The sequence below is a fragment of the Carlito syrichta genome, unplaced genomic scaffold, assembly GCF_000164805.1.
Source record: "Carlito syrichta isolate Samal-C Ts95f unplaced genomic scaffold, Tarsius_syrichta-2.0.1 Scaffold305546, whole genome shotgun sequence".
Lineage (NCBI taxonomy): Eukaryota > Metazoa > Chordata > Mammalia > Primates > Tarsiidae > Carlito > Carlito syrichta.
Window position 1 is genome coordinate 716,767 of NW_007249642.1, and position 27,966 is coordinate 744,732.

Sequence of the window (27,966 nt, forward strand, 5' to 3'; positions counted from 1 at the left end):
AAATAGCATAAGAGAGCATAGAGGAATGTAATAGAAATTACATAAATTATCTGTTAACAAACCATAATTGTACAAGTCAGTAATTTATTGCCAGCAAACCACAATTTCCATTTTATCAGTTTTTGTACCTGACCAAGCAACTCCTTCATAAGGAGGTTGTGTCTTGAGAAAAGAGAGAAGAATGTGGGGGAGGAGAGGGTGGCATCTGTAAGGTAGAGTTGGGTGTAATATTCTTAAATTACAATCTGACTTAAGAAATATTTTTCAGTGCTCAGAGTCATCTACAGATGTGCACCGCTATCAAAAATACTTCCTTCTGCAGTTCTCTTCCACCCCTACCTATTGAATGTAGTGAATTAGATGGCGATCTCAATTCATTGCCTATAATCTTTGAAGATAGGTATTTAGATTCAGTTATTGAAGGTAAGTGTAATCTAACTCAAATATACAAGCTATGTGTATAGTTTTCACTGTATACGTAAAACCATTTCCTAATGTGGAACAGTGTTTTTCCCCTCTAGTTTTATTTATTTTTGAGAATATTAGAAAGTTATAGTTAGAAAAAGTAATCTTAATCATATGAGTTCTCACACTTTGTTCTAAACCTGAATCTTTTTTTCTTTGGATAAAAGACTTAGATGCACCCTGGATGGGAATTCAGAATCTTCAGAGATCAGAGTCCAGTAAAATGGATAAATATGAGACTGAAGAAAGCTCTGTAACAGGACTTTCTAGCCCAGAATTGAAAGTCAGACCTGCTGGTGCCTCCATTATTTGGTTTACAGAAGGTGAAAAGCAGCTAACAAAGTCTCTAAAAGGAAAGAATGAAGAACCACATAAATCCAAGGTTAAGGTTACTAAGCTTATGAAAACAATGAAACCTGAAAACACAAAAAAATTAATTAAACAGAACTCTAAGGATTCTGTGGTTTTGGTAGGCTACAAATGTCTGAAAAGTACAGCATCAAATGATCTTACTAAATGCTTTGAAGGCAACCCGTCACATAGTCAGAAGGAAGGTCTGGATCCCACAATGTGTGGATATAATTTTGACCCAAAGACCTGCATCAGACAGACAAGTCAAAAGGAAACTAGCTATTTGCCAGCTAATTCAGAGAGAACTGAACAAAAGTCTCCAGATATTGAAAATATACAACCAGACCAGTTTGATCCTTTGAACTCTGGCAACCTAAATCTTTGTGCAAATTTGTCCATTTCAGGTAAACTTGATATCTCCCAGGACGATAGTGAAATTACACACATGGAACATAATCTGGCATCCAGAAGGTCATCAGATGATTGCCAGGATCATCAAACAACCCCATCTTTGGGAGATAGAACAATCGAAGCAAATCCCAGTAATAAAGATTCTTTCTGTGGAGAGAAAATAACTGTTAAAATAGGACCTTGGACAGAACTTCAACAAGAAGAAATATTTGTGGATAATTTACTGCCCAGCTTTGAGTCCTTAGAATCTAATGGTAAATCTAAATCTATTGAAATAACACTTGAAAAGGAAGCTTTGCAAGAAGCAAAGTGTCGTTCTGTTGGAGAGTCATTAGCTAAGTTAAGAAGCAATCTATCTGCTCCTTCCACAAAAGAATATCATGTTGTAGTAAGTGGAGATACAATTAAGTTGCCAGATATTAGTGCCACATATGCCTCATCTAGATTTTCAGATTCAGGTGTTGAAAGTGAACCAAGTTCTTTTGCAACACATCCAAACGCTGACATAATCTTTGAAACTGTGCAAGAGCAAGGTCCTTACAATAACGAAAGGTTATTTCCTCAGCTTTTGATGAAACCTGATTATAATGTAAAATTTTCATTAGGAAGTCATTGCACTGAGAGTACAAGTGCTGTAAGTGAAATACAGTCATCTTTGACATCCATAAACTCTCTCCCGTCTGATGATGAACTGTCACCTGATGAAAGTTCTAAGAAATCTGTTGTACCTGAATGCCATCTAAGTGACAACAGAACTGTATTGCATCTAGGAACAGTTGATTTGCCAAAATGTGAGGATACTAAAAAGTCAAGTATTATTTTGCAACAGCAGAGTGTTGTATTTTCAGAGCATTTGGACAATGAAACTTTAGCAATACATTCCTTAAATTCAAGCACTAAAGACCCTTTACAATTTGTTTTTTCAGATGAAGATACTTCCAGTGAAGTGAAAAGTAGTTGCAGCTCCAAACCTAACTTGGACACTCTGTGTAAAAGCTCCCAAAGTTCTGATCAATCTAATAATTCTGCAGGGACAGCAATTATGTTAAATTCAAAACTGATTTGTTTAGGCACTCCTTGTGTCATCTCGGGTTCCATTTCTACTGATACAGACATTAGTGAAGATAGAACTATGAAAAGAAAAAATAGTGATGCATTAGATCTCAAACAAGTATATCCAGAAGTTGCTATAGTTGAAAGTGAAGTTCATCTGGGTACAAGTGACCCTTTTTCAGCCAGTACTGATATAGTAACACAGGGACTTGTAGAAAATTATTTTGGCTCTCAGAGCCATACAGATTTTTCTGATACATGTGCTATTAATTACAACAATTCACGTAGTCCTCAGAAGGAAACTTCTGAAACAGAGATTGGTCATCTTCCGCAGGAACAGGGTAAAGAGGATGAGGAGGAAGAGCAGGACCAGCAGATGGTTCAGAATGGGTATTATGAAGAAGCAGATTATTCTGCACTGGATGGAGCAATGAACACTCACTCTACAGGCAGAGGGACGCTAGCAGAAGAAAGGCTTGTGAGGTCTGAGGATGTCGGCAGGGACTCTCTGAGGGACGGTGTCAATATGCCTACTGGCTGTACTCCTAGCTGTTTGTCCTTCCCATCTGCACCACGGGAGTCCCCTTGTAGTGTTAAATTTTCTTCTAAAATTCTGTGTGATGCCATTACAAAGCAGCCAAGCAGTACTTCTTGCAACTTCACTTCTTCAGTTTCCTGGTATGAAAGTTCACCAAAACCTCAGATACAAGCGTAAGTAGTGAAGCATGATAGTATGTGTGCTAAATGTGTAGCTGAATATTATAAGCGTGCTAGAGGGTTGAGTGTCTGTTTTGTTCTTTGGTTTCTATTTCTTTGATTAGCTCTCCAGAGTGGAGAGGTGATGATACCCTGCCATTTGACAGTTTCCAAATGGTTGTCCCATTCTGGAAGCTAGACACTCCTAATAGGAATCGTCCGTTATTGTTGCATCAAGTTATCAAGGTTGAAGCCTTTTTTTCTTTGGTACTTCAATTCTTCCTCATTAGCTCCCGACAAAAGCTGTTTTATGACATATGGGAAATAAGATCAATATTAGAGAAGTAAGGAAAAGTTTAGTAGAAACTACCTAAACCTCTACCAGACCTCAGCTAAGTCAGTGTTTCCAGAATTGTAGTGAACTGAGAAACTGAAGATTGGATCCCTCAATCTGTCTCTGCATCACAGAAAGCAGGTCTGTGGTCTCATCAGTGTATCTACTTGGCCTGGAGTTACTCCACTTCTGTCAGGCCCACTGCAGTCAGTCTGAGCATATGATGTTAGAGTTACCACATCTCACGTCCACAGCCCCAGATTGGTTAGGTTTGTCAGTCATTCCTAACAAGCACATGCCAGTTACATTTTGTCACGTCCCCTCTTGCTTCTGCTGCTTCTTATTGGTATTTTTAGAGAAAAATACAAATAACCTCATCTGCCAAATACTACCGCCATTTTCACCGTTGTATGGAATAGCTCCTTCTCTTCCATTTGTTCACTTAAAAAGGAGCAAAGAAACTGGGTTCGGTGGCTCAGCCTGTAATCCCGCGCCTTTGGGAGGCTGAGGTGAGTGGATTGCCTGAGCCCACGGGTTCGAGACCCACCTGGGCAGCGAGACCTCATCTCTACAATAAATAAAAAAATCAGCCGGGCATGGTAGCACACGCCTGTAATTCCGGCTACTGGGAAGGCTGAGGTGGAAGGATCGCCGGAGCCCAGCAGGTCGAGGCTGCGGTGGCCGGGAGCGGCCACTGCACTCCAGTCTGGGCGACAGAGTGAGACTCCAACTCGAAAAAAAAAAGGAGCAAAGAGGAGATTTGATCAGAATAAACATCTGATTACCATCTTTCCAGGGCCATTCCCAGTTGTTCTCTGCATATAATATTAAATGTTGCAGAGAACAAAACTTCACTCATATTTTCTTAGTTGATTTTAAGTTTATAAGCATATTTGTAACTGATTTTGGGTTTCAAGTGTTCGTGGTATTTGACCAGAGTATGTACTACAAATAGTAAAGAAAATTACCTTCTGATTTCTAATTCATTTAGGTGATGCCACATATTTTTATGATTTTAAAACCAAATATTGTTGGGTTTCCCTCTGCACTTCTCTAAATTCAGGAGATTATCTTTTTGGTTTTATAAACAGAATATGATCCTTAGTTAAGAGTATCTTTTACAATATTTTGCCTTAAGCTTCCTTCAGGCAAAAGAAGAATTGAAGCAACTGAAGCTCCCTGGGTTCATGTACAGTGACATTCCTCTGCTGGCGTCCTCGGTGCCTTATTTTAGTGTGGAGGAAGAGGATAGTTCTGGAGACGGAGTGCACCTCATCGTCTGTGTGCACGGTCTAGACGGTCAGTGACATATACTGAAGTCACACAGAGCAGTTCCATGTTTTCTTGATCTCACTTAGTTTTATTTAATTTTTGAACTAAAAAAAATTTAAATTACTTAAATTAATTGAATCTTAGATACATTCTAAAACAGAAATATGCTTAATTTTACTTTTACTGAGTGTAATATTAGATCCCTTTTTAAGTAAATTTTACTCATGTGTCAACACTTTGTTTACTTTAATTTTAGATTTCTTTTTGGTCTTCTCACTTAATGTTGATTTTGTCAGTTGTCACCTCATGGCAATTATTTTGTCTCTCTTTGATAGTCATCCTAGTTCTCTTTTTCCTTTCTGCTTTAAGCCTTACAGGCTAGAGAAATAAATATTTCTAGGAATTAAAGTTCCATTCATTAATTAAGACATCCAAATACAGGTACCTGGCTTTATTTCTGTGGTTTATGACAACAATTTTGGTTGCTCAACAGTTTTTTTCCTAGGTGTAGAGACTGTTGGAGGATGCCAAATATCTCTAGACTAATGGGGTAGTACTGTATTATAATGAAGTTCTGTAGCAGCAAACTAGGTTTTTATGGATTATAAAAAAGAACTAAACTAAGGTCTATGCTACTAAATTCTGATGAAATTGGAGATTTTTCTTTTAACAAAACCACAACCAGAATCTCAAGAAATAAAATACCCTTAGTACTGACCTTTCTTCCCTCTCCCCAAATAATAAAATTTTCAAAGAATTATGCCCCAAGAAAGACTGCTTGGCCCCATGTAATCTCTGGCTAATTCTTTTTGGAAATTTTAAGAAACAGGTTATTCCTGTTATATCAATTTTTCTAGAACAATAGAAAAAAATGAATTGCACCTAATTTTATTATTTTAAGAGAACCTAACCTTGTTACCAAATCTGATAAAGATATCACACTGCCACCCCCCAAAAAAGTGAACCAATCTGATATAAATATACTTAAACATATAAATATGCTTAATAAAACCCTAGCACATGGAATTAATATGTTAAAATAAGTTACTATAACAAATAGGGTTTAATTCCCAGAATGCAAAGATAGGTAAATATAAAGAAATTTATTAATAAAATATCAGCAAATCAAGCAAAAAACTTGATAACATTTAATATTCATTCCCAATTATGACATATAAGCACAAAACTTTGACCTTAAATAGTACTAGTTAATTAACATGATTAAACATATATATTTCCAACCCATGGAAAACATGTACTTAGTAATGAAACACTAGAGGTGCTCCTTTTAAAATCAGGAATAAAACAACTATGTCAATACATTAAATTGTGAAATATCAAAAAAAAATAAACATTAGAAGAGTAAAATTAAAATTCAGTTAATAATGGCATGTTTATACTGCTAGGACTCAACTAAAAATCCACTCATCTAATTTTTAAAGATAATTATGTGTGTGTGTGTGTGTGTGTGTGTGTGTGTGTATGAAGAACTTCAAAAAGTTTGTGGATAAATGGAATTAAGAGATAAAAATTAAAAATATGAACTTTAGTTCCCAACATAAGCACCATCAAGGTCAAGACACTTTTTTAAACGAAGACACCAGACATTTAGTGCATCCCTGAAGAACTGTGAATCCTTGAAGTTTAACCATGTCAGTGCCATCTTTTTACATTATTAACTGAAGAAAAGTGAAGAATATGTACAGATTTCTTAAGATTAGGAAACAAAAAGAAGTCAGCAGGAGCCAAATCAGGACTGTAGCTGGAGGCCTAATGATTTCCCATTGAAACTCTTGCAAACTTGCCTTGTTTGATGAGTAGAAGGATCAGGAGCCCTGTCATGTGGAGAAGGACTCTTTCCCAGGTGTTTTTCTGTTCAAACTTTGACTCAGACACTCTCATGATAAGCAGATGTTATTGCTCTTTGGCCCTCCAGAAAGTCAACAAGCAAAATGTCTTGAGCACACCAAGAAGCTGTGGCCATGACCTTTGCTCTTGACCTGCTCACTTTTGCTTTTACTAGACCACATCCACCTCTTGATAGCCCTTGCTTTGATTGTGTTTCATCTTCAGGACTATAATAGTAAAGCCATTTCCATACCTTGTTACAGTTCTTCAAACAAATGCTTCAGGGTCTCAATTCCACTTGCTTAAAACTTCCATGGAAAGCTCTGCTCTTGTCCACAGCTTTTCTGGGTGCAACAGTTTTGATACTTATCAAGTGGAAATTTTGCTCAACATTAATTTTCCAGTCAGAGTTGTGTAAACTTACCTGTTGAGATATCTGTAGTGCTGGCTGTTGTTTCCACCGTTAATTGTTGGTCCTCTTCAATTAGGGCACAAATAAGATTGATCTTTCTCACAAATTGTTGTGGATGGTCTGCAGCTGTGGGCTTCATCTTCAACATCATCTCCTCCCTTCTTAAAACAAGTTATCCGTTTGTAAACAACTGATTTCTTTGGGGCATTGTCCCCATAAACTTTTTATAAAGCTTTAATAGTTTCACCATCCCTCCCCGTAATCCTCACCATAAATTTGATGCTTCCTCTTGCCTCAATTTTAGTAGAATTCATGTTGTTTTGACAGGGGCTCTTTTCAAACTGGTGTCTTATTCTTCTTAGTGCCTCAAACTATATTTTTTTCAGATGTATTATAGCAAGTTAGTATGAGTTTATTTTGGTGTAAAAAATTTTTGAAATCCATGCACAGTTTTTTTTAAAATACACATTTTCTGTGAATTTTTTTGATGACCTCTCATATTTTATATCTATTTCATAAAATATTTCTAAGTATCTTTTCAGTTAATAATTGTTAAGATAACCTATCTCAGATGTTTAAATGGATTTTTACTTTTATCAGTCTATACCAGTACCACCAAAGGAAAGTCAACAGATTAAGTGTAAATCTGAAATTCACTCACAGTTTGTTAAATGATCAGGAAGAGTGGTGATGGCAAGAAATCAGTCATTTACAGCTCCTGTAGGGAGCAGTCACTGAATGTATATGCTAACAGTCAATAGATATGCTAACAGTAAATAAATACACCCTTAGATAGGAAAGTGGAAGCACCACTGTGACCAAAATCTTATCAGAAGCCAACTGTTGAATGACATTGTCTGCCTAATAGAAATTAACTGTGACATAAAAGTTGAGAACTCTTGCAGAGCATATTGTCTGTTCACAAATGTTGTATGCCATAATCTTGTCTCTATAAACTGTAAAAACATAAGATAGTGCACTTTGTACCTTTTACTTTATCTCATCCTTTAAACATAATTTTTCATTTTCTAGGTAACAGTGCAGATCTCCGATTAGTAAAAACATATATTGAACTTGGACTGCCTGGAGGAAGAATTGATTTTCTTATGTCTGAAAGAAATCAGGTACAATTTGGCAGTGTTTTCATGGAAAGAAACATTTTTATACCAATTTCTACCTAAACATTTATTATTACAAAATGCCTGTAGTATTAAAAATAATTTTTCTGATTTCTATGAAATTCAACATAAATGCATGTCTAAATAAAATTTGTATGATTTGCATTTTTACAGCCTCTTCTCTTTGCATATGAAACTTTCTAGAATTTCATGTTTTTATACAAATATTTGATTATCTAAATCATTATAAGTAGGCTTATGTTTAATACTGGTAGTGGGCAAATTAATAACAAATAACTAAATGAAACAAGTGTTATTAAGAACATTGAAGCCGGGTTCGGTGGCTCAGCCTATAATCCCGCGCCTTTGGGAGACTGAGATGAGTGGATTGCCTGAGCCCGTGGGTTCGAGACCCGCCTGGGCAGCGAGACCTCATCTCTACAATAAATCAAAAAATCAGCCGGGCGTGGTAGCGCATGCCTGTAATTCCGGCTACTTGGAAGGCTGAGGCGGAAGGATCGCCGGAGCCCAGCAGGTCGAGGCTGCGGTGGCCGAGAGCGGCCACTGCACTCCAGTCTGGGCGACAGAGTGAGACTCCAACTCAAGAAAAAAAAAAAGAACATTGAGCCTTTTTTCCCTAGAAACTCTTTTTGCTCATTTTAATATAATCAATACTACAGTTCCTAACTTCTATAAAAAACACTGCTCTTAACCATATTTCCAACACCTAAATTTTAAGTAATGTTTATATTCAGGTAGTTTTTCATTTGATTTTACGTATTTCAGAATATAATGTGTCTGTTTTGCTTTTTTTTAGAATGATACTTTTGCTGATTTTGATAGCATGACTGATCGCCTTTTGGATGAGATAATACAATATATTCAGATATATAGTTTAACAGTTTCAAAAATAAGGTAACTTCTATAATGTTATGCAATTTATATTACATTTATGTGAAATATAGGAAAATCAAATAATTTGTGATAATGTTCTATTCTGAAATATAGGTGATTACAACTCAAATTAGTTAATGTAAAGTAAAAAAATTAAAAGATTTTAGGAAAAGACTATATTATTGGTTATTGATTGCATTTGTATGAAATGTCCAGAATAAGCTTATCTGTCAAGAGCGAAGGTAGCTGAATGTTGCCTAGAGACAGGAGCGTTAGGGAGCACAGATAACTAAAGGTGTAGAATTGCTTTTTGAGGTGGTAAAAATGTTCTAAAATTGATTATAGTGAGATCTACAACTGTGAGTATTTTTTTAAAATAGAACTGTCCACTTTAAGTAGATGAGTTATATGCTATGCGAATTACATATATAAAACCGAAAAACAAAAATACAACAAAAAAATGATTTATGACTACTGTATACTTTGTGAGTCCGTTTTTTACAAGCAAGAGGTGATGATTAAGCCAATAAGTCATAATATTTAATTCGATTTTGTGATAGGCATGGGGGAGAGGAGAGTCTTTGTTTCTGCTAGTCCAGTAGAAACTAAAGAAAAGGGCAAAATTCATCTTTCTGTTTCAAAAGGGAAGAATGAGCTGATGGCATTCATGTCCTGGCTTGATAGAGGAGGAAGCCACCTGTATGCTGTGTGCTTCTGTAGAGGTTGTTTGCAGTTTGACATATAGAGACTAAGAAAAAGAGAAGCAGTTTTTACTTGAAGTTATTTTTTTTAATAGAATTCTTTTAAAATGAAGTAGGAGGTGCAAGTCTGTTGTGGGGTGGAGAAGATTATTTTTCTGTTCAAATTATTCTTTTGACTTACAGATCTTAATATACTTTTTGCTTATTAAATTTTCTACAGTGATGTTGTATTCCTTTTATTCATTTATTATTTTTTGATGAGAAAAATAATATATTATTTCAGTTTTATCATTCATCCACCAAAGTGTTTACTCTTTTAGATTAGATTGTCAGTCGACTGGTTTCCGAAAACCTGGTTGTAAACTGTCTTTGAAGTGTAGACCAGAGAATAAGAGAAACAGACTTATAATTTTTCCAAGTTGTTATAAGTACAGTCCTATTATTTCATTTGAAATCATGACTTAACAAGTATATAATTTCTGTGTGTGCCAGTTTTTCTGGAAAATATTTTGTTTCTATAGAGTAAACATTTAAATTATATAACAATGGGAATCTTCTATCACATTCTCACGTTTTTTCTTCAAAATATGTTATATCATGTCAATGTATCAAACCATAATTTTAAAACATGTTAGAAATGTTCAAATTATTGGTATTTCACATCTGTGTATCAGCTTTGATTTTTATTTTTAAAACTAATACTGTGGGAGAAATGACTTTTTTCTCTTAAAGCTTTATTGGACATTCGTTGGGCAATTTAATAATCCGTTCAGTCCTCACAAGGCCAAGGTTTAGATATTACCTCAGCAAACTTCATACATTTCTGTCTCTCTCTGGACCTCACCTTGGCACACTCTACAACAGCAGTGCTCTTGTGAATACAGGTAAAATGTTTTTTGTGTAAATAGTATGACATAGGAAAAAAATGCAAATATGATTTAGTGTTTTGTGGTGTTTATTTAGAGCCAACTTGTCATATAATTGGAATGTCATGAAACAAAAGATGTGTTTTTTGTTATGCACATGAAATAAGTTGATAAAAGTCATTTTAGAAAGTGATTGTTCTCATATTGAGATGGTATTTGTCAAAAGTCACAGGAGCATTTTTTTTCTTTTTGTATTAAATTCCAAATATTTTTAGTAAGGTTCATCTTATAAACAAGCTATTTTGTAATTTCATTAGTATAGACACCTATGTTTAATATATTATAAAGCTATAAAATGTTTTTATAGAATAGTAATTCTTTGATTTTTGTTTGGTAACAATTAAGGGATATTTATGAGAATATAATTTTTAAGAAATTAATTCAAAGTTTCTAAAGAAGCTAAAATGAAAGTTAAGGCCTTGATTTTGATTAGTATATTCTCATCGAGATATATTTGGTACTTGATTTGAATTTGGGCTTGGTTTTCCTTTAGATTTTTAAAAAATAGTTTATAATTTAGTCAACTGGTTCCATTGTGAGAATAAATTAAATTTCATTTTGTCTCTTTTCCTTGATTCCTAAGGCTCTTATTTTTTTTCCTCTTCCTTTTGTTGATGAACAGACCATACCACTTTCCTCTGTATCCCATTTCAAATTAGTAACTTTAAACTACAGCCAGTTCTAGATTTTTACAGTTACAGAAAGAGGATATGAGAAAAATGAAGTCCGTAAATAATACAAAATAGAACCTAACATTAGCAGGATATGGTACTTAGAATTTCTTTCTTCACTAAACTTTTTTTCCAGATGTGCTTCCAACTATCAGATTTTTTTCCACTCTTTTCTTTTTCTGTTCCCTTGTAAGTGGAAATGACTATTTCTTAGTCTTGGAAACCAGCTCTAGAATGATTGAGATTTCACTTAGTTATTTTAAGGGGAAGAGACATTTAAACATATTATTAAAATAAATAATAGCCAGGCTCGGTGGCTCAGCCTGTAATCCCGCGCCTTTGGGAGGCTGAGGTGAGTGGATTGCCTGAGCTCGCGGGTTCGAGACCCGCCTGGGCAACTTGGCGAGACCTCATCTGTACAATAAATCAAAAAATTAGCCGGGCGTGGTAGCGCACACCTGTAGTTTCAGCTACTTGGAAGGCTGAGGCGGAAGGATCGCCGAAGCCCAGCAGGTCGAGGCTGCGGTGGCCGGGAGTGTGCCACTGCCCTCCAGCCTGAGCAACAGCGTGAGACTCCAACTCAAAATAAATAAATAAATAAATAAATAAGTAAGTAAATTATAATATAAAATAATTTAAATATATTGTTTAAGTAAATAATAATATAAAGAAATACAATTAAATATAAAATTTAAATTATATCCAGCTGTCATTAGAAAACATTAAGCCATTTTTCATTCTAAGAGTTGGTCCTTGTATAATTAATTTACTATAATTTACTGTAATTATCTGTAGACTGAAAACCCAGTGCCTGGGCATTTGACTTACTACTGTGTTTGAAGTTTTTCTCCCTTTGCTTCTTTATAATTAGTACAAATATAGCTAAAGGTACAATTTCCCCAAATTTTTCTTCATGCTATTGTCTGTTTCATTACTGAACAAGATAAAAATAGCAAGCCCTCCATCCGCCACCATTAACCCTTAGTTAACCCATGCATGTGTGTTTATATTCATTATCATACATGGAAATACTTTACAAATATATTTTTGTTAGCCAACAAAAATGCCAATTGGGAGATGTCATTTTTAAATGAAATATTTGTTAAAATTACTAATCTTGGCATACATTTGTGTATATTTCCATTTGTACTCACATATTATATATGACTCTCTAGGTCTCTGGTTTATGCAGAAATGGAAAAAGTCAGGTTCACTTCTGCAACTGACATGTCGAGATCATTCAGACCCACGCCAGACTTTTCTATATAAACTTAGTAATAAAGCAGGTAAGTATGTAGTGACAGTATGGGAAACCTCCATGTGAAATCTTTTAAAAATAAACCTTTAGCAAATAAGCTATCACCATGTCTTTCGGGTAATTAAAAATGTGTCATTCTACTTAGTTTCTTGATATAGTAGCAACTTGCTGCACAGTGGCTAGAATATGTCTTCCATTTCTCACAGGATCGTGTTTCTCTTTCATGAGCTACTTAGGCACTGTCTTCAGAGTGTTAGCATGTGTAACTCAGTACCAGGGTGTTCTTCCCTGCGTTTGAGCTGGGCTCTGCCTGTCTTGCCTCCCTCCTCAGCTCTTTCTATCAGGGTCACAAGTTTTTCCACCTTCCTATCTTCTGGCTATCAGGCATTTCTGAGAAATGTCAAAAAGTTAACTATCAGTAGTTATCCCCTCTATAGTTTCCACTACTGATTTCTTACGAGCTGACTGTTAAATAGAGTCCCCAGCCTGTGTGTGTAGTCCAAGATTTGCACCCTGCAGTCCACAGCTGGCTCCTCTCTGCAGATGACCTACCCTGGCCCTCCCGTCTCCCCAACTCGTCCTCACACATCTCAGTGCATTTTCCCAGTAGCCTTTAAAATCTCCACTGGAGGGAACCAGACTGCCTTCATCTGTATTTTCTTCAAAGAATGTGATCTCCACTTCCTTCGGAAACCTAGATTTCCCCTGCCCATGCCTCTCCCAACTCTCCTGGCTGTTGAGCAGTTTGGCAAGCTTCTTTAAAGGGACAGAGCATAAATATTTTGACTTTGCAGGCTATACAGTGTCTTTGCAGCTTCTTAACGATCCCACTGTGGTATAGAACAGCCACTAATGGTATGGAAAAAAAGGAATGCGACTGTGTTCTCCCAAAATTTTTCATTCATTATAAAAAAGGAAGGATAGATCACATACTTTGAAGAGAATAAAGATGAAGGCAGTCTGGTTCCCTCCAGTGGAGATTTTAAAGGATACTGGGAAAATGCACTGAGATGTGAGGATGAGTTGGGGAGACGGGAGGGCCCCAGGATAGGTCCTCTTACTTCCTTGCATCCTCCTCTTCCCCACACACACCCTGTGCTCTAGTCCCACCATACGTATTTTATGCCTCCTTGTATCCACCACTCTTTTTCTATCCTCCATTCCTCATCTTGTTAAAGAAATTTCCCTTCATCTTTTGTAATTAAACTCTGACACCACCTGCTGTCAAAAGCTCTTTTGGTGCCCCATCTGATTTAATGCTCCTCTATACCCAGAGTACCCCATATGTACTTTTATACCCCAAATTTTAGATCTGGAGAACTGGCGTTTATAATGAATTTCAGTCCTCAAGTGCTTGCTAGCCATCTCAACTCACGTATCATACTGAATGTGTCTGAAGCTGAGCCTTCTCTGCTACCTTTTCTTTTGTCCTGCTTTTACCGAAATTCTCCTCGGAATTACACGTTTGAAACACCTCAGAGGCATCTTTGATAACCTCACTTCTTGGCCCCCATGTCGAGGTTGTCAGTATTACTTTTGGATCCCCAAAGTGCTTTGCCTTACTCACCGCAGTGGTCCTCAGGCCAATCGCTTCTGTGTCTGCCTTTCTTCAAGTAGCATCTGTTGTGACACCTCTTTCCCATTTCTTGCATATACATCAGTACTTAGGATAGTTCTTCCTGTAGGTGTTCGGCAAATACCCATTGAATCAGTAAATGCATCAGTGAGTGCTCTTTTAATATTATTTTCAGTATCTAAAAATAGTTCAAATATTGTATAGTAAGGTGTAAGTATAGCACATGTGTTCAGTGACTGGTCGTTCTGAGACTGAAGTTTCTTGAACTTGTCGGCTTGAGCCCAGCCTTTCAAATCTGCTTTTATCCTCATTCTTCTCACCCATGTCTTCCATCCACCTCTAGAAACTGTGGCAATGAATAGACACAGTTATTAAAATAGCACTTCTTTTGAGTCCTATTTAGTTTTTTCAGTATTGTGCCTTAAATCTTGTTCTTAATATGAAGTAGGACTTTGGAAATGGTTATTACATGTATTGTCTGTTATTTGAATCTATGGAATAAAAGTTCTCTTATAGGTTGGGTTTCATGATTTTGTTTGTAAGGATACAAAACAACAGTGGTAAGTTGCTTGTAGTGTACAGAAATGTATACTTGATGCCTACAAACCCAAATTTAGCATATGCCTCTCATGGAATAAAAACATATATCATGTAGAGTTTTTACCATCACTGCTGACAGACTTTTCTGTCTTCTCAATAAATCCTGCTTGCTTAAAAAAGAAAGAAAGAAAGAAAAGCACAAAGTTTTCTTGGCCTCTACACTGATGCCATTCTGGGCTGGGTAATCCTTTGTTGCCAGGGTGTAGGGTGTCATCAGCATCTCTAGCGCTCACCCACCAGATGCCAGGAAACACACACCCTCCTATCCCCACCTCTGGTGACCAGAAATATCCTCGGACACAGCCAGGTGTTCCTGAGTGAAAAATCACTAGTTTAAACCACTGCTTTGGCCAGGCTCAGTGGCTCAGCCTGTAATCCCAGCGCTTTGGGAGACCAAGGGAGTAAGTTGCCTGAGCCCACAGATTCGAGACCAGCCCGGGCAACTTGGTGAGACCACGTCTCTACAATAAATCAAAAAATTAGCCAGGTGTAGTAGTGCGTGCCTGTAGTTCCAGCTACTTGGAAGGCTGAGGTGGAAGGATTGCCAGAGCCCAGTGGGTCGACGCTGGGGTGGCCGTGAGTGTGCCACTGCACTCCAGCCTGGGCGACAGAGTGAGACTCCAACTCAAAAAATAAAAATAAATAAATAAATAAAGCCACTGCTTTATTCAATTCCAGATAATAAACATAAAATGACTCGATATGAATTGCATTACAACTCACTGAAATATTTAAAAGAGGCTAGGCATGGTGGCTCACACCTGTAATCCTAGCACTTTGGGAAGCGAGAGGATTGCTTGAGCCCAGGAGTTTGAGACCAGCCTGACCAGCATAGCCTGACCTCGACTCTACAAAAACTAAAAATAAAAAAATGTTTTTAATTTTAAAAAATGTTTAGAATAAATGAGTAGTCAGAAGTATCAGGAAGACTAAGATTATAAAGATGAAATTGGCCATTAAGGTGTTCATATGTAAATCATGTTATGTATAGTCCTGATAATATGGAAGATTTTCTTTGATCTTTTTCTTGGTAGTCCTGAAAAGTAACTAAAATATTTAGAAATGTGTCTAAACATTCTAAACCATCTCATTCTATAAATGGGGAAATATTGTCACTTTTCCAGAATAGAGGTAGCTTTTCAACAAAGAATTAGCCACTTCCATGTCGTCATCTCAGTCACAGGCTAGTTAACCAAGCAGTCTTTGAGCAGGCAAAAGCAAGGTGGGTGCAAAGCAGATGACCCTGGAACATGAGGGTCCCAGGATAGAGGCTTTAGACTTTGGCATCTCAGGCAGGGTGCTGCCATGGCTCTTGCCTCGTCTGACCCCAGCCTGTCATACTTCACTCTAAGTGTCTGCTCTCTCTGGAGGGTGACTCTGGAATATGAGAGTTCTGGGATGGAGGTTTTAAACACTGGAATGATGGCCTTCACTCAGGTGGGTACTGCTGTGACCCCTGCCTCATGTGACACAGGCCTGTCACACTGAATATTGAATGTCTACCCTCGCCAGCCAACACCACCAGTTAAGGAGTTGAAACTGAAGGGTTCAAAAAGGACCGTAGTCTAGTTCACTCACTTGGTTCTTGGCTAACGTAAAAAGCAAACCTTCTGTGCGAAAGCACAATATTAGTATTAATACATTTTTGTTGAATAGCTATTTTTAAAAAACTGGTTACGAAGTTTAAAATGCACTTTTAAAAATACAGTAGTGTCTTAGGAATCAATTTAGAAATATAACAAAAAGTGTATTTATATTAGGGGCAGAATTTATTTTATTGATTTTACCATCACAGAATCTGAGAGAAAGGTTACATTCTAAATCCTCTGACTAATCTTTATTGATTTTGCAAACTCACACTGGGCTGCCTGAGTGGGGGACAGACGCTTCCTTCAAGATCTCGTCTGAAGTGGCCATTGCCACCCAAGTGGCATTTTTTTTGAGATACACATCAGAAGCTCTGCAAAGAGCTATTCTGAAAATTGTATTTAATATAATTTTATTTGGAAAAAAGAATGTTCTTACAAATAAAGAAATAAGGCTTTTTAAAATCTTGGTCAGTGAGGAGTTTATGAAAGCGTTGTAATGTTCACATCATCATGTAAATGCATCATTAATTCATGAGTGCATGAGTGAATCCATTTTGTTCATGCCAGGCGGTGTGATGTGTTCCGATGGTCCTACCACATATCATAACAGCCTAGCAGAGAAAAGCAGCCTTCAGATAGAAAAGGCAGTTGCAAGAAAAAATACGGAGGCCAATAAGCATAGAATCCTTTTCAACATTACATGTAATCAGGGAAATGCATATATGAACAGTAAGTTAATCATGTGTGGTTGTTAAGTTGGTAAAATTTAAAAGGTGAGATCCAGTTCAACAACGATGTGACGCAACAGAAGCCAATGGCAGAAGAAGAAATTATATGTTCTTTTTGGAGTATAAAGTGAAAATCACTATGTCTATTTTAAGAATGGACTTTAGGAATTTTTCCTGCAAAAATCTCACACAATTATATAAAGGCTGCTCATTGCTGTGTTTTGTTTTGCTTTTTTTATACCCACTCTGAAATGGAATGGACATAAATGTCCCTTAGTAGTTAAATAGAAGATATAGGGAATGGGGAAATAAAAGAAATAAAATTCAATCATGGGAATTCCATGTAGTGGTTAAAATAATAAGATAAATATATTTGTGCAAACATTAAACACTGTCTCCAAAATATTAAGTGAAAAAAGCAAGACACAAAATTGTATGCTATAATCTCAGTTATACTGTAAAAATTAAAAATCGTGTATACCAAGAAAGGAGTTTGAAACAATATACAGGGATACCCTGGGAATACTGCAGATTTGGTTCCAGACCACTGCAATAAAGCAAGTTACACACATTTTTTGGTTTCCCAGTGCATATAGGAGATACGTTTGTACTATACTATAGTCTAGTAAGTGTGCAATAATAGCATTATATCTAAAAAGACGATGTATGTGCCTTAATTAAAAAATACTTTATTGCTAAAAAAAAAAAAAATATGTGAATGATGAGTCCTAGTCTTTTCGCTGGTGGAGTAATGTCTTACCTTGATGTGGATGATGCTGACTGATCAGGGTGGTGGTTGCTGAAGTCTGGGGAGGCTGTGACAACTTCTTAAAGTAAGGCAACAGTGAAGTTTGCCACTGTGCTTGACCCTTTCATGAAAGATTTCTCTGTAGCATGCGATGCTGTTTGATACCATTTTACCCGCAGGAGAACATCTTTCAAAATTAATCTCATTTGGAGTCCATCTTCTCAAACCCTGCTGCTATTCTATCAACCAACTTTATGTAATATTCTAAATCTTTTGTTGTCATTTCAACAATGTTCCCAGCATCTTCACCAGGAGTAGATTCCATCTAATGAAACCATTTTTTGCTCTTCCAAAGAAGCAACTCCTCATCTGCTAAAGTATTATACTGAGGTTGCAGCAATTTCAGTCACATCTTCAGGTTCCACTTCTAAGTCTAGTTCTCTTGCTCTTTCCACCATATCTGCATGACTTCCTTCACTGAAGTCTAGAACCTCTCAAAGTCATCCATGAAGACTGGAATCAACTTCTTCCACACTCAGAGAATAGGAGGAAGGAAGAACAAGCATGCACATAGAGAACTCTTGAAGAATTTTGCGATAAAGCAGTACCAAGACATGGGTTAGTCATTGCAGAGGTGTAAGGTCCAGGGACCGGTTCATTGTTTGAGGTTTTTAAAGATGGGAAGTGTAGTGTTTTTTCTACTGACAAGAGCGATCCATAGAAAAGAGAAAATTGATGATGCAAGAGAGAAGGGACTGCCACTAGAGTCATGTCCTTAAGAGGCGGAAATGGAACAAATATCCCTGCGCAGGCTGGTCCCGGCAAGAGAAGGACAGTTCTCAGGGCACAAAAATGAAGGCAGAAGGTGTACAGAAGTTCTCTCTTAAATATTATTTATTCTCAGAGAAATGGGAAGGAAGAAGTATGTGCCCCCTGGTATTATTTTAGGATGACATCTAAAACAATTCTCTGTAAGTTTAAATAGTTGCAAAGGATATATTTTGTGACATACTGAGTAGGACATATGTGCTTTAATTATATTTTCATGAAAATATAAAGTCTCAAGTCATTCTGTTGAAGTTACAGGTTTAGCTCATTCAATCTGTGTGTGGAAATGTGCGTCATAAAATCCACTTGGTCAAACCATTTCTCATTGTCAATCAATCAGTCAAATCAAACTTTTTGTCAAAAAAAGACTTCATACTATATTTTACTTGGCTTCTTAGAGACTCTTATACCCTACGGTCATATGCCTTAAGTTCTGAAATAGACTGGAAAAATATCTTATAGTGAGAGGAAGGCAAGTCATTTTTAGAAAAGAGCTCATATGGAGGTTGGATCTGGAAATCAATTTTCTGAAAACTATCTCTGCCTGTCTACACCATGGAGAGTTGTGGGGGTATTGCAGGGGTAAGCATGTACCAATTTGAAGACCTGTACTCTTGGGCATGTAGATGATTCCCAAAGTAGTACTAATGATGTGAAACATTGATGTCAATTCATGAAATGCAAGAGTGAAGGGGTAAAAAGTCACTTTCTCAATATTTTTCTAAAATATTATTCTAAACATGGGTGCTATTATTTAATTTCTGTTTTAGGCATTTGATTATTTCACTTATATCCCTAGGACTATATACATTCAAGTTTTTGCTCCCAAAAGAACCAGTGTCATCTCCTTAGGAAAAAGGAAGGATGGCTTCATTGCAGCACACATGACAATGTGAAGTCCCACCTGACCGTGTGTGGGTCTATACTCTTCTCAAGTTAAGATCCTTGAATTCCAGGGGAGACAGACAGGGAATGCCTACAAAGGCCTCCTGCATTCAGGATCCACAGTAGTCCCCACAGTTGACCTATCTCTCAGAATCTGTATTCAGTGGGTAGACAGCACCAAATTTTTACTCTGGAACATTCCAGGACAAAATTTTCATACACTACATACTTCAGTTCTAATACATTGCCAGTATTGATTTGTATCTTATTTAATAATCACATAATTCTTGTACTAGTCTGAGCCAGACAGTAAAATTAGGACATTACCAGGTCTAAAGAGGCCAAGAACAAATGGTTTCAGTACTTAAATGAGTTAGTAAAGTATCCCAGGTCCCTCTAAATTCACCTCGTCTACTAAAAAATAAAAATAGATATGAAAAAGTGTGTGGATGGATCATGAAACCCATTATCACTGAAAGGTAAAAGCATACATCCTCCTGACATCATACTGAGATAAGGGGGAAATAATAACGCTGGGCAAATGAAAACAAAAAGTCAACTTAAAATGATTTCATACAGGACGTTTTTATGGCAGAGTGTAATTTTGTTTCTTTGGAAGGTGAAAATGTCATGAAATACTTTCTGTGGAAGCTTTGACGACAGATTAAGCTTCTTCCCCACCGAGCAGCAGTGCCTCTCTCACCCAGTACAGTACAGTACACTACTCACAACAGCTCAGACTGCAGTGAGGCAGGTGTTTAGCGACAGTGTATAGAAATGCGGGGAAAGGCTTCAGTGGGTATTTAAAGTCATAAGCTTAGTACTACTGAGGAAATAAACGTAATTTTGGTCACTTAATATAAGAATAAGCTTTTTAATCTGGGTAACAATTGTGTTGATATTCCTTCCACACCAGGGCTCCATTATTTCAAGAACGTCGTGCTGGTGGGCTCTCTGCAGGACCGCTACGTCCCTTACCACTCTGCCCGCATCGAGATGTGTAAGACAGCCTTGAAGGACAAGCAGTCAGGTAATGAACGGGTGAAGGTATCTCACGAAGAGTCTTGGCTGAGCTCTTGCCCTCTGCTGTAGGCCCTTCCACTTCTCCTCGTGCTATCTTCTCGCCTCTCACTTCCTTTTCCATCCATGGGAAAAAACGCTCCTTCCTCCATTTTCCTTTTGTGCTGTCTCTCCCCCCACGCAAGCTGTCTTTGCTAGTGACATTGCTCTTCTCATCACAAATGCTCCTCCATCTTGCTGCCTCAAAAGCAGCCCACACCTCGGTGTTCTGGAGGCCACGTGTTGATGGCATGGTCACAGGTGTGTCACCTGTCCTGCTGAGCAACACTCGGGCACAGACTGAATTCATTTGTTCCCTTGCTATTTGTGAATAACAAAAGAAACTTAAATCTTAACCATGTGGAGCCAGAAGGAGACTTGAGTCCTGTGTGCTCTTTTTATGGCTGAGGCCCCGAGATGCTAAGTGGCTTATCCAAAGTCAGTATTATTTAACCAAGGCTTGGGGCAGGGATCTGGGCTCCTTCCTCTCAGTATTGCTTCCATTCATTTTTTTGAAATTAGGCTGATTTCCAACCCTTATTCCTTTCTCTTTCCACACCATGACAGTGGATAGCTCCTCATGGCAAGACCTCTTTCAAGCATGTTGGCATTGGCAGTACCTGGCACGGTGCCCAGCACATGTGGGTTTTCCATTTAGCAGATGTGTATATTTGTGACATCATAATAACCTTTTTCTTTAACTTCTGTTCTAGCAAAGGTTAGAGTCTTCCTAAGGGAAAAATCCAGAAGATCTGAAATTAGACAAATGTCCTGCTTTACCAGTGACATCTCATGCTGCTGGGGCTTGAGAAAGCTGAAGGGCAGACATGTAGATTTCTTCCCATGTAAACATCTTAAAAATCAGCAGGGAACTAAAAATACAACTTGACTGACAAGGATAACCTAGAGAGGTGGGAGCCAAAAGGTCTCTTATGAAGTGTGTGATCTCAGTCTTTCAACTCCTCTCCAGGTTCTCCAAGGTGCTTCTGCATAACCTTCCCTTCCTGTCACTTCTGGGGCAACTTAACACCTACTCTCTCAGACCCACAGGGCCATGGACACTGAGTTCATCTGTTAATGACACATTTGTGCTCCCCTTTATAAACAGTGTTTGCCCCTGGAAGGTGGTTCATACACTGACGTGTATGCAGTACATGTCCTTGTCTTTGTCTTCTATGCTTAGGCGATCTCAATCATTCCATTGTAAGAATTAACCCGAAAGAGGGTTTGAATTAAAAGCAGAACCAAATATTAAATAAACATTCAGACCAAATAAAGAATTGTGTGTTCTTTAAGCCAAGTTCACATTGTTCTTCTGATGATAATTTGGAAATATTGACTGACATAGAAACATTTTTCTAGTACTTGCTGTAGACTAAAATGTATAATTTTGTCTTATCAAAATGTTTCACCCTGGCTAGCTTATTTTCATAATGATTTAGTGAGTTATAAGTGACTTTACATTGAAAAAACTATTTGCTTTGTTTATAACTATTGCTTTTAGTTAAAAACATCAAATTGACAAGAATAGTGCATAATTTTATTGTTTTCACTTAGCTGGATAAATAATGTGCTTATATTTTCTATAAATGGTCTCAGAAATTATAGATGAAGAAAAATAAAACCTTTTAAAAGATATTTTTCTACTTTATATGGAAATAATATAATTAAATTTTATAAGTTATATAAAAGTTGGCAGAGAACATTTTTCAGTTACTCATGAACTAATTTTCCTTTTTTCTGCTGGTTCCATAGGACAGATCTATTCAGAAATGATCCACAACTTGCTTCGTCCGGTTCTGCAAAGCAAGGATTGTAATTTGGTTCGATACAATGTAATCAATGCATTGCCCAATACTGCCGATTCACTCATTGGGAGAGCTGCACATATAGCTGTTCTTGATTCGGAAATATTTTTAGAGAAATTCTTTCTGGTGGCTGCCCTCAAGTATTTCCAGTAGGATGAAAGCATTGTTAGACACGGACAATTACCTCATTCAGCAATGTTTCCAATAATGTATTCTATGAAAATGTAGATGCTGAGAAGTTCTAAGAACTATTTATACCTTTTTATATGGAAGATAATTTATATCATCCATGTTTAGAGCTTTTTAAACATCAACTTTACTTTCTAGGTAATGTGGCTGTGCAATATTTTTTTAATTTTATCTTTTTACTTTTTTATTACTTTTTCATATATTTTGCTACCTAAGTATTTCAGTGAAATTTTAAGCCCATATGTGTGTCTGATTATTTGTTATTGGCTTTCCATAATCCTGATATCAGACTACATTCTGTTAGAGGCCGTTATTGCTAGAATAGCATGGGATTTCAAATTTTCTAGTATTGGGGTATTATTTAGGTTAATGATAAAATTTACTTTAACATTTTACTGTGTTTGAACTGGAAATAAAATTATGGCTCCTACAATATATTTTTTGAAATCAACTCCTTTAGGCCTAAAATATACCTGTATCATATGATCAAACCAGGTAGTTCATATATGACAATGTTATCAAAGTTTTCTATAAAGTCATTACCGTTACTGTTAAACATATGTCATGCCTATGAAGATATATTTTCTACTGATGATTTTCAACATTATTTCTCATGTTGACTTTTATTACTGGAAATGTTTGTGTTCCTGTTAGCAGCATACAAAGATTTTGAATGTTTGAGTGCCCTCTGCCTTGATTTGGTTGGAATTTTCCTAAACTGGTAATATTGCTTGGAGTTTCTGACTACATTTCTTTAGCTTTTTCCATGGACTTCCTTATATGTACATAATAATTAAATGTTGAAATTTATGAAATACTTTTATGAATTTAGATAATTTTTAAATATTGTTAAAATTTATTGAAGTAAAGAGTAATGTAAATAAAATAATTCATGTTAAAATGGAATAAAATAACTAACTTTACATGTTTGGTGATACAGATGCAGATGTTTTTGATATATGGAGATGTTGAGTCTTTTGACTTTACTAAAGGTGCTGAATAGCATTAAATTCACTATTTTCCTTTTCTGTTTTACTTGTGAAAATAATAATGCACTAAGGTTGGCTAAGTTTGCATTCACCAATTGTGATGGACAGGAGATCTTTTTAGGTATGTGTTGAAAAATGACGCATGTTTATTTTTAGTGTTGTGTTATTGCCTCTGGTATTAATAAATAACAAATGACTATCTGGAGGAACAGCTAAAACACTTGTAATCCTTTGCTTATTCTCAGAATATAAGAGGTATATGTTTTTAGTTTGTAATTGAACATGCTATAGTAACTGACTCTAGAAGACAGCATAATTGTATAACTTAATAGCCTTTGTAAATGTATTTTTATAAATATTTTGTATGTGTATTAAGTAGGTATAAGAATTTTACTGATCACTCTTGATAATTCTTTACTTTTTAAAAAGTACTTCATAAGTTGACTAATATACCAAGGGCGTTATAACTGAAAATGTAAATATATGCATTATCCACCACATATTTTTGCCACATACATTTTCAGTCTTCATATATCTTGGCTCTGAGTTTGAAATATCACTCATCTTCTAAGTCTGGATAACATCCAGTTTTATCAAAGGGCTCATTCTTACTCATAATCATATAAATAGTATTATTAGGGGTAAATTGCTCTTAGCTGATGGATCAATAGCTGGTTGGTGGGTCATCGGTAAGTATTAATACAATTTTAAAACCACATCTGTGATCATGGTTTAAAATCTAACAAATTTAACTTCTTTTATTTATCAGAGAAACCATCATACATGATTGATTTACCTCCCTACAGTTATGGGAGACGGGGTGGGGTTCTGAGGGTGAGAGAAAAGGATGATGTCAGATGGTCTGACTCTTAGCAAATGAGTCTCATTAGAATAGGCCAATTAGGGTTCTTGGTTGCAAATGACAAACAGTTATGATTAACTTAAACAGAAAAAGAACTCTTACTGGAAAAGTATCAGGTAGCTCACAGAAGGAAGGAAAGACTGGAGTAACAGGTTGGACAACAAATGGAACCAAAGGAAATCAGGTGGCCAGAATTGTAGCCATGTTCTTATGCCCTCAGAAGGAGCTGGAAGGTGGGGGTCTCCTGCTGGAAGGGATGACCCGAAGACTGGGCTTCACATATGCATTTGTGCTACTCCCTCCAGATTCTTGGTCTGGTGGGATGTCCAGCTGACCAAGTGCAAGGTAGTAAGTGCTACACAGTCAGGCATGAACAACAGCAAGTCTAACTCTCAGCTCCCATGGTAGAAAGGGGGCCATTTCTACCAGGATGCCCCAGCATATGAAATGGATTTGACAACACACAGAATATAAAAACTTATCAATTCCATTAGAGCTCGTCTTGTCTGTCCTGTGTCTGCAAGCACCATTTCCCATATTAACACATGTGAAATGCTTTCTCATGACAGCGCTGCCATCCCTGCTCCAGCTTCAAGCCCAGGCCCTCCGTGGGTGTCTTCTGCTCCCCTGTTCTGGGATTACCTTGTCTCAGTAGTTTGCAACTCAGACAAAATTGTGGCCCAACCACAACACACACAATAACAATCTTAGATGGGGGGGACAAAGGAAAGTCTATTAATTAAGCACATGTGAGCTAGTGAGGAAGGAAACAGGGAGGCAGTGCTTTGCAACGCCCTTGGTGAGAAGCACCTGGGCTGCTTGTTGAGAAAACTCCAGGGCCCGTTACAGACCCCAGAATGTCTAGGATCATGTTAGAGCAGCAGCATGCTGCACATTCCAGACTTCTCTAATAACACCTGTGGGGTTGAGGCGGGAGGATCACTTGAGCCCAGGAGTTTGAGACCAGCCTGGGCAACACAGTGAGACCTCATCTCTATTAAACAAAAAATTTTTTTAATTGAGTTGGAGCCTCACTCTGTCGCCAAGGCTGGAGTGCCATGGCACACTCACTGCCACCCCGGCGTCGACCTGCTGGACTCTGATGATCCTTCCGCCTAGGTCTTCCAAGTAGCCGGAACTACAGTCGTGTACTACCTCAGTCAGTTAATTTTTGATTTTTTAATTGTAGAGACGAGGTCTCACCAAGTGGCCTGGGCTGTTCTTGAACCTGCAGGCTCAGGTAATCCATTCACCTCAGCCTCCCAAAGTGCTGGGATTACAGGCTGAGTCACCTAACCCGGCCTCTATAAAAAAATTTTAAAAAATCAGGCATGCTGGTGTGCACCTGTAACTCCAGTTATTTGGGAGGCTGAGGCAGAAGGATCACCTGAGTCCAAAAGGTTGAGGGTGCAGTGAACTGAGATTATGCCACTGCACGCCAGCCTGGGTAACAGAGTGAGACCCTGACTCAAAATAAAAAGAAAACTGGCAACACAGGCCTCTCAGTTCAGCTCTGCCACGATCTCAGTCTAGATGGTCAGAACCTCTCACCACTGCCATCTGCTTCCTGTTCCTTTGTGTTCACCTTGGTGATTAGATTTCTTTATCTTGGAGTGACCCAAAGACCCAAGAGGGTGGTCTTGCCTATACATGGTTGTAATAGTTTTATGCTTAATTTTTATAATTCAAGATGGTATTTTCAGAAATAAAATATAAGAACATGGTATTGTAGGGAGGGATTTCAGGACGTGCTCCAAATTTTAGTCACATTCTCCTCCCTGTTCCCTTTCCCACTTGGCCAGCAGGGCCGGTCACCACAGTGGCCACTATGACTGTGTTTTCTAATTTCCTTACCTAAGAGAACCAGGTAAAAACGGCCAGGTGGCAATTCCAGCTTTCACTTTAGAGAAACCGTTGTTGCATTCTCTCCTGGATACACTCCTTCTCTGGGCCCAAAACTTGCTGTGCCAGCAGGGCCTGGCATGGCAGAGAGAGGGGCAGGGGAAGCAGAGAATCTACAGTGTCCCCCCCTTGCAGGCTGGTGGCTAGCCTGCTGCAGTGTCATGGATACTGGCAGGATACTCCCAGGCAAAAGACGAATGGCTTCATTATAGCAGTGTTGGAGCCAGTGTGTCCACACATTTGCATCATTCTTGGATCCCTGGTGCCACCTGCACTGCAAAGGGCCAGGTGACACTGCACACATGGTGGGTTTCACTACAGGTGTCCTCTGGTGAGAAGCAATGTGGTATGAGATTCTGTCTGAGGTGTATGGAGTATAGAGTATTCAGTAAGTCCACAGATGGAGTGTATAAAAGAAACACAAATCAGAGAGAGCAATCCAAACACAGAATAATTGTCTATTTCTGTAAGAGCAAGGTGCTACCTCCTTTATGGGAGAGGATTTTACTGCAATCAGACCTGCCACCCAGGCTGCATAATACTATATCAGGACATTAAGTTTGTGGTAAGTAGTGGTGTCAGCCCATCAGTCGTGGCAGGGGAAGGACTGTGTTAAGAGTACACATGTCAAGCCGGGCTCGGTGGCTCAACCTGCAATCCCGCGCCTTTGGGAGGCTGAGGTGAGTGGATTGCCTGACCCACCTGGGCAACTTGATAAGACCTCATCTCTACAATGAATCAAAAAAAATTAACCAGGTGTGGTAGCGCACGCCTGTAGTTCCAGCTACTTGGAAGGCTGAGGCGGAAGGATCGCCGGAGCCCAGCAGGTCGAGGCTGCGGTGGCCGGGAGCGGCCACTGCACTCCAGTCTGGGCGACAGAGTGAGACTCCAACTCAAAAAAAAAAAAAGAGTACACACGTCTACTCTTGCCACCATGACTGCCTTAGTGGGTCCAAGGCACTTCATGGTGGAGAAGGAGACTGATGACCATTGTGGGTCACTGTGGTTGACAGCCCTTGTGCAATTCCCTCCTTTTGACAGTGGGCTGGACCCTAATGACAGAATACAATAAAAATGGTAGGATTCATTGCTGAGATGGGATTATGAGATTGGAGCTTCCACCTCCATCCACTCATTCAGTGGAAAGCCAGGTCCATACTGTGAGGTGGCCTTCGGAGAAGCCCCCTTATCAAAGAACTGATAAAGCTTCCCCAGCCCAAATGCCCACAGGCATCAAATCCTGGCCACAACCACGTGTGCGAGTGCAGAGGCAGAGCTTGTCCTTGTGGTGCCTTCAGAAGACTGGACCTCCAGCCAACAGCTTCACTGCAACCTCACTTAAGAGTGAGCCAGAGATGCTCTGGCTTCTAGATCCCTGACCCACAAAAACCATGAGAGAGTATTCATTGTTTTAAGCCACTACCTTTTAGTATAATTTGTTAGGCAGCAATAGATATAATAATATAAAGATTATTGTAAATATACTAATCTTGTTCAGAGCCCCTCTGAGTGGAAGCTTCTGGCGCAGTCAATGGAAGCCAAATGTTCTCAGACTTTGGGTCCACATTGAGAGGTCCTGCTCCAAGGAAGAGGTCCTGGTCGCTTGAGAAACCAGTCACCACCCATGAAATGATGTAGATCTTTATCCCCAGTCAAATCTCTTTCTAGGCAAAGTCTACAAGAAAAAGTAAGTTCTGCCCTCTGGGAAAAATTTTTATCCCTCTATTGTACCTTGAGGACCTCTTAAATGGAGCTCTAGCTGTGACAGGAGTCCATTGTCAGCTGGGGTAGTT

At 38.0% G+C, this 27,966-nt stretch overlaps 1 protein-coding gene across 12 annotated transcripts in view; it reads left to right on the top strand.

Annotated features, from left to right (window-relative positions):
• FAM135A (family with sequence similarity 135 member A) overlaps nt 1–23,627 on the top strand; it is a 124,841-nt gene extending 101,214 nt beyond the window's left edge. For 4 of the 12 annotated variants that reach the window (XM_021714263.1, XM_021714260.1, XM_021714262.1 and 1 more), the window contains 9 exons: nt 269–423; nt 1,221–2,991; nt 4,449–4,609; nt 7,875–7,966; nt 8,778–8,875; nt 10,288–10,439; nt 12,328–12,438; nt 20,281–20,394; nt 22,179–23,618. In XM_021714263.1, coding sequence (XP_021569938.1) covers nt 269–423; nt 1,221–2,991; nt 4,449–4,609; nt 7,875–7,966; nt 8,778–8,875; nt 10,288–10,439; nt 12,328–12,438; nt 20,281–20,394; nt 22,179–22,384 — 2,860 coding nt within the window. In that variant the 3' untranslated portion in view covers nt 22,385–23,618. Of the gene's footprint in view, nt 1–268; nt 424–632; nt 2,992–4,448; nt 4,610–7,874; nt 7,967–8,777; nt 8,876–10,287; nt 10,440–12,327; nt 12,439–20,280; nt 20,395–22,178 lie in introns of all 12 variants that reach the window. The other 8 variants (XM_021714258.1, XM_021714259.1, XM_021714268.1 and 5 more) reach the window with 7 other exon arrangements.
• The last annotated feature ends 4,339 nt before the right edge of the window (nt 23,628–27,966 follow it).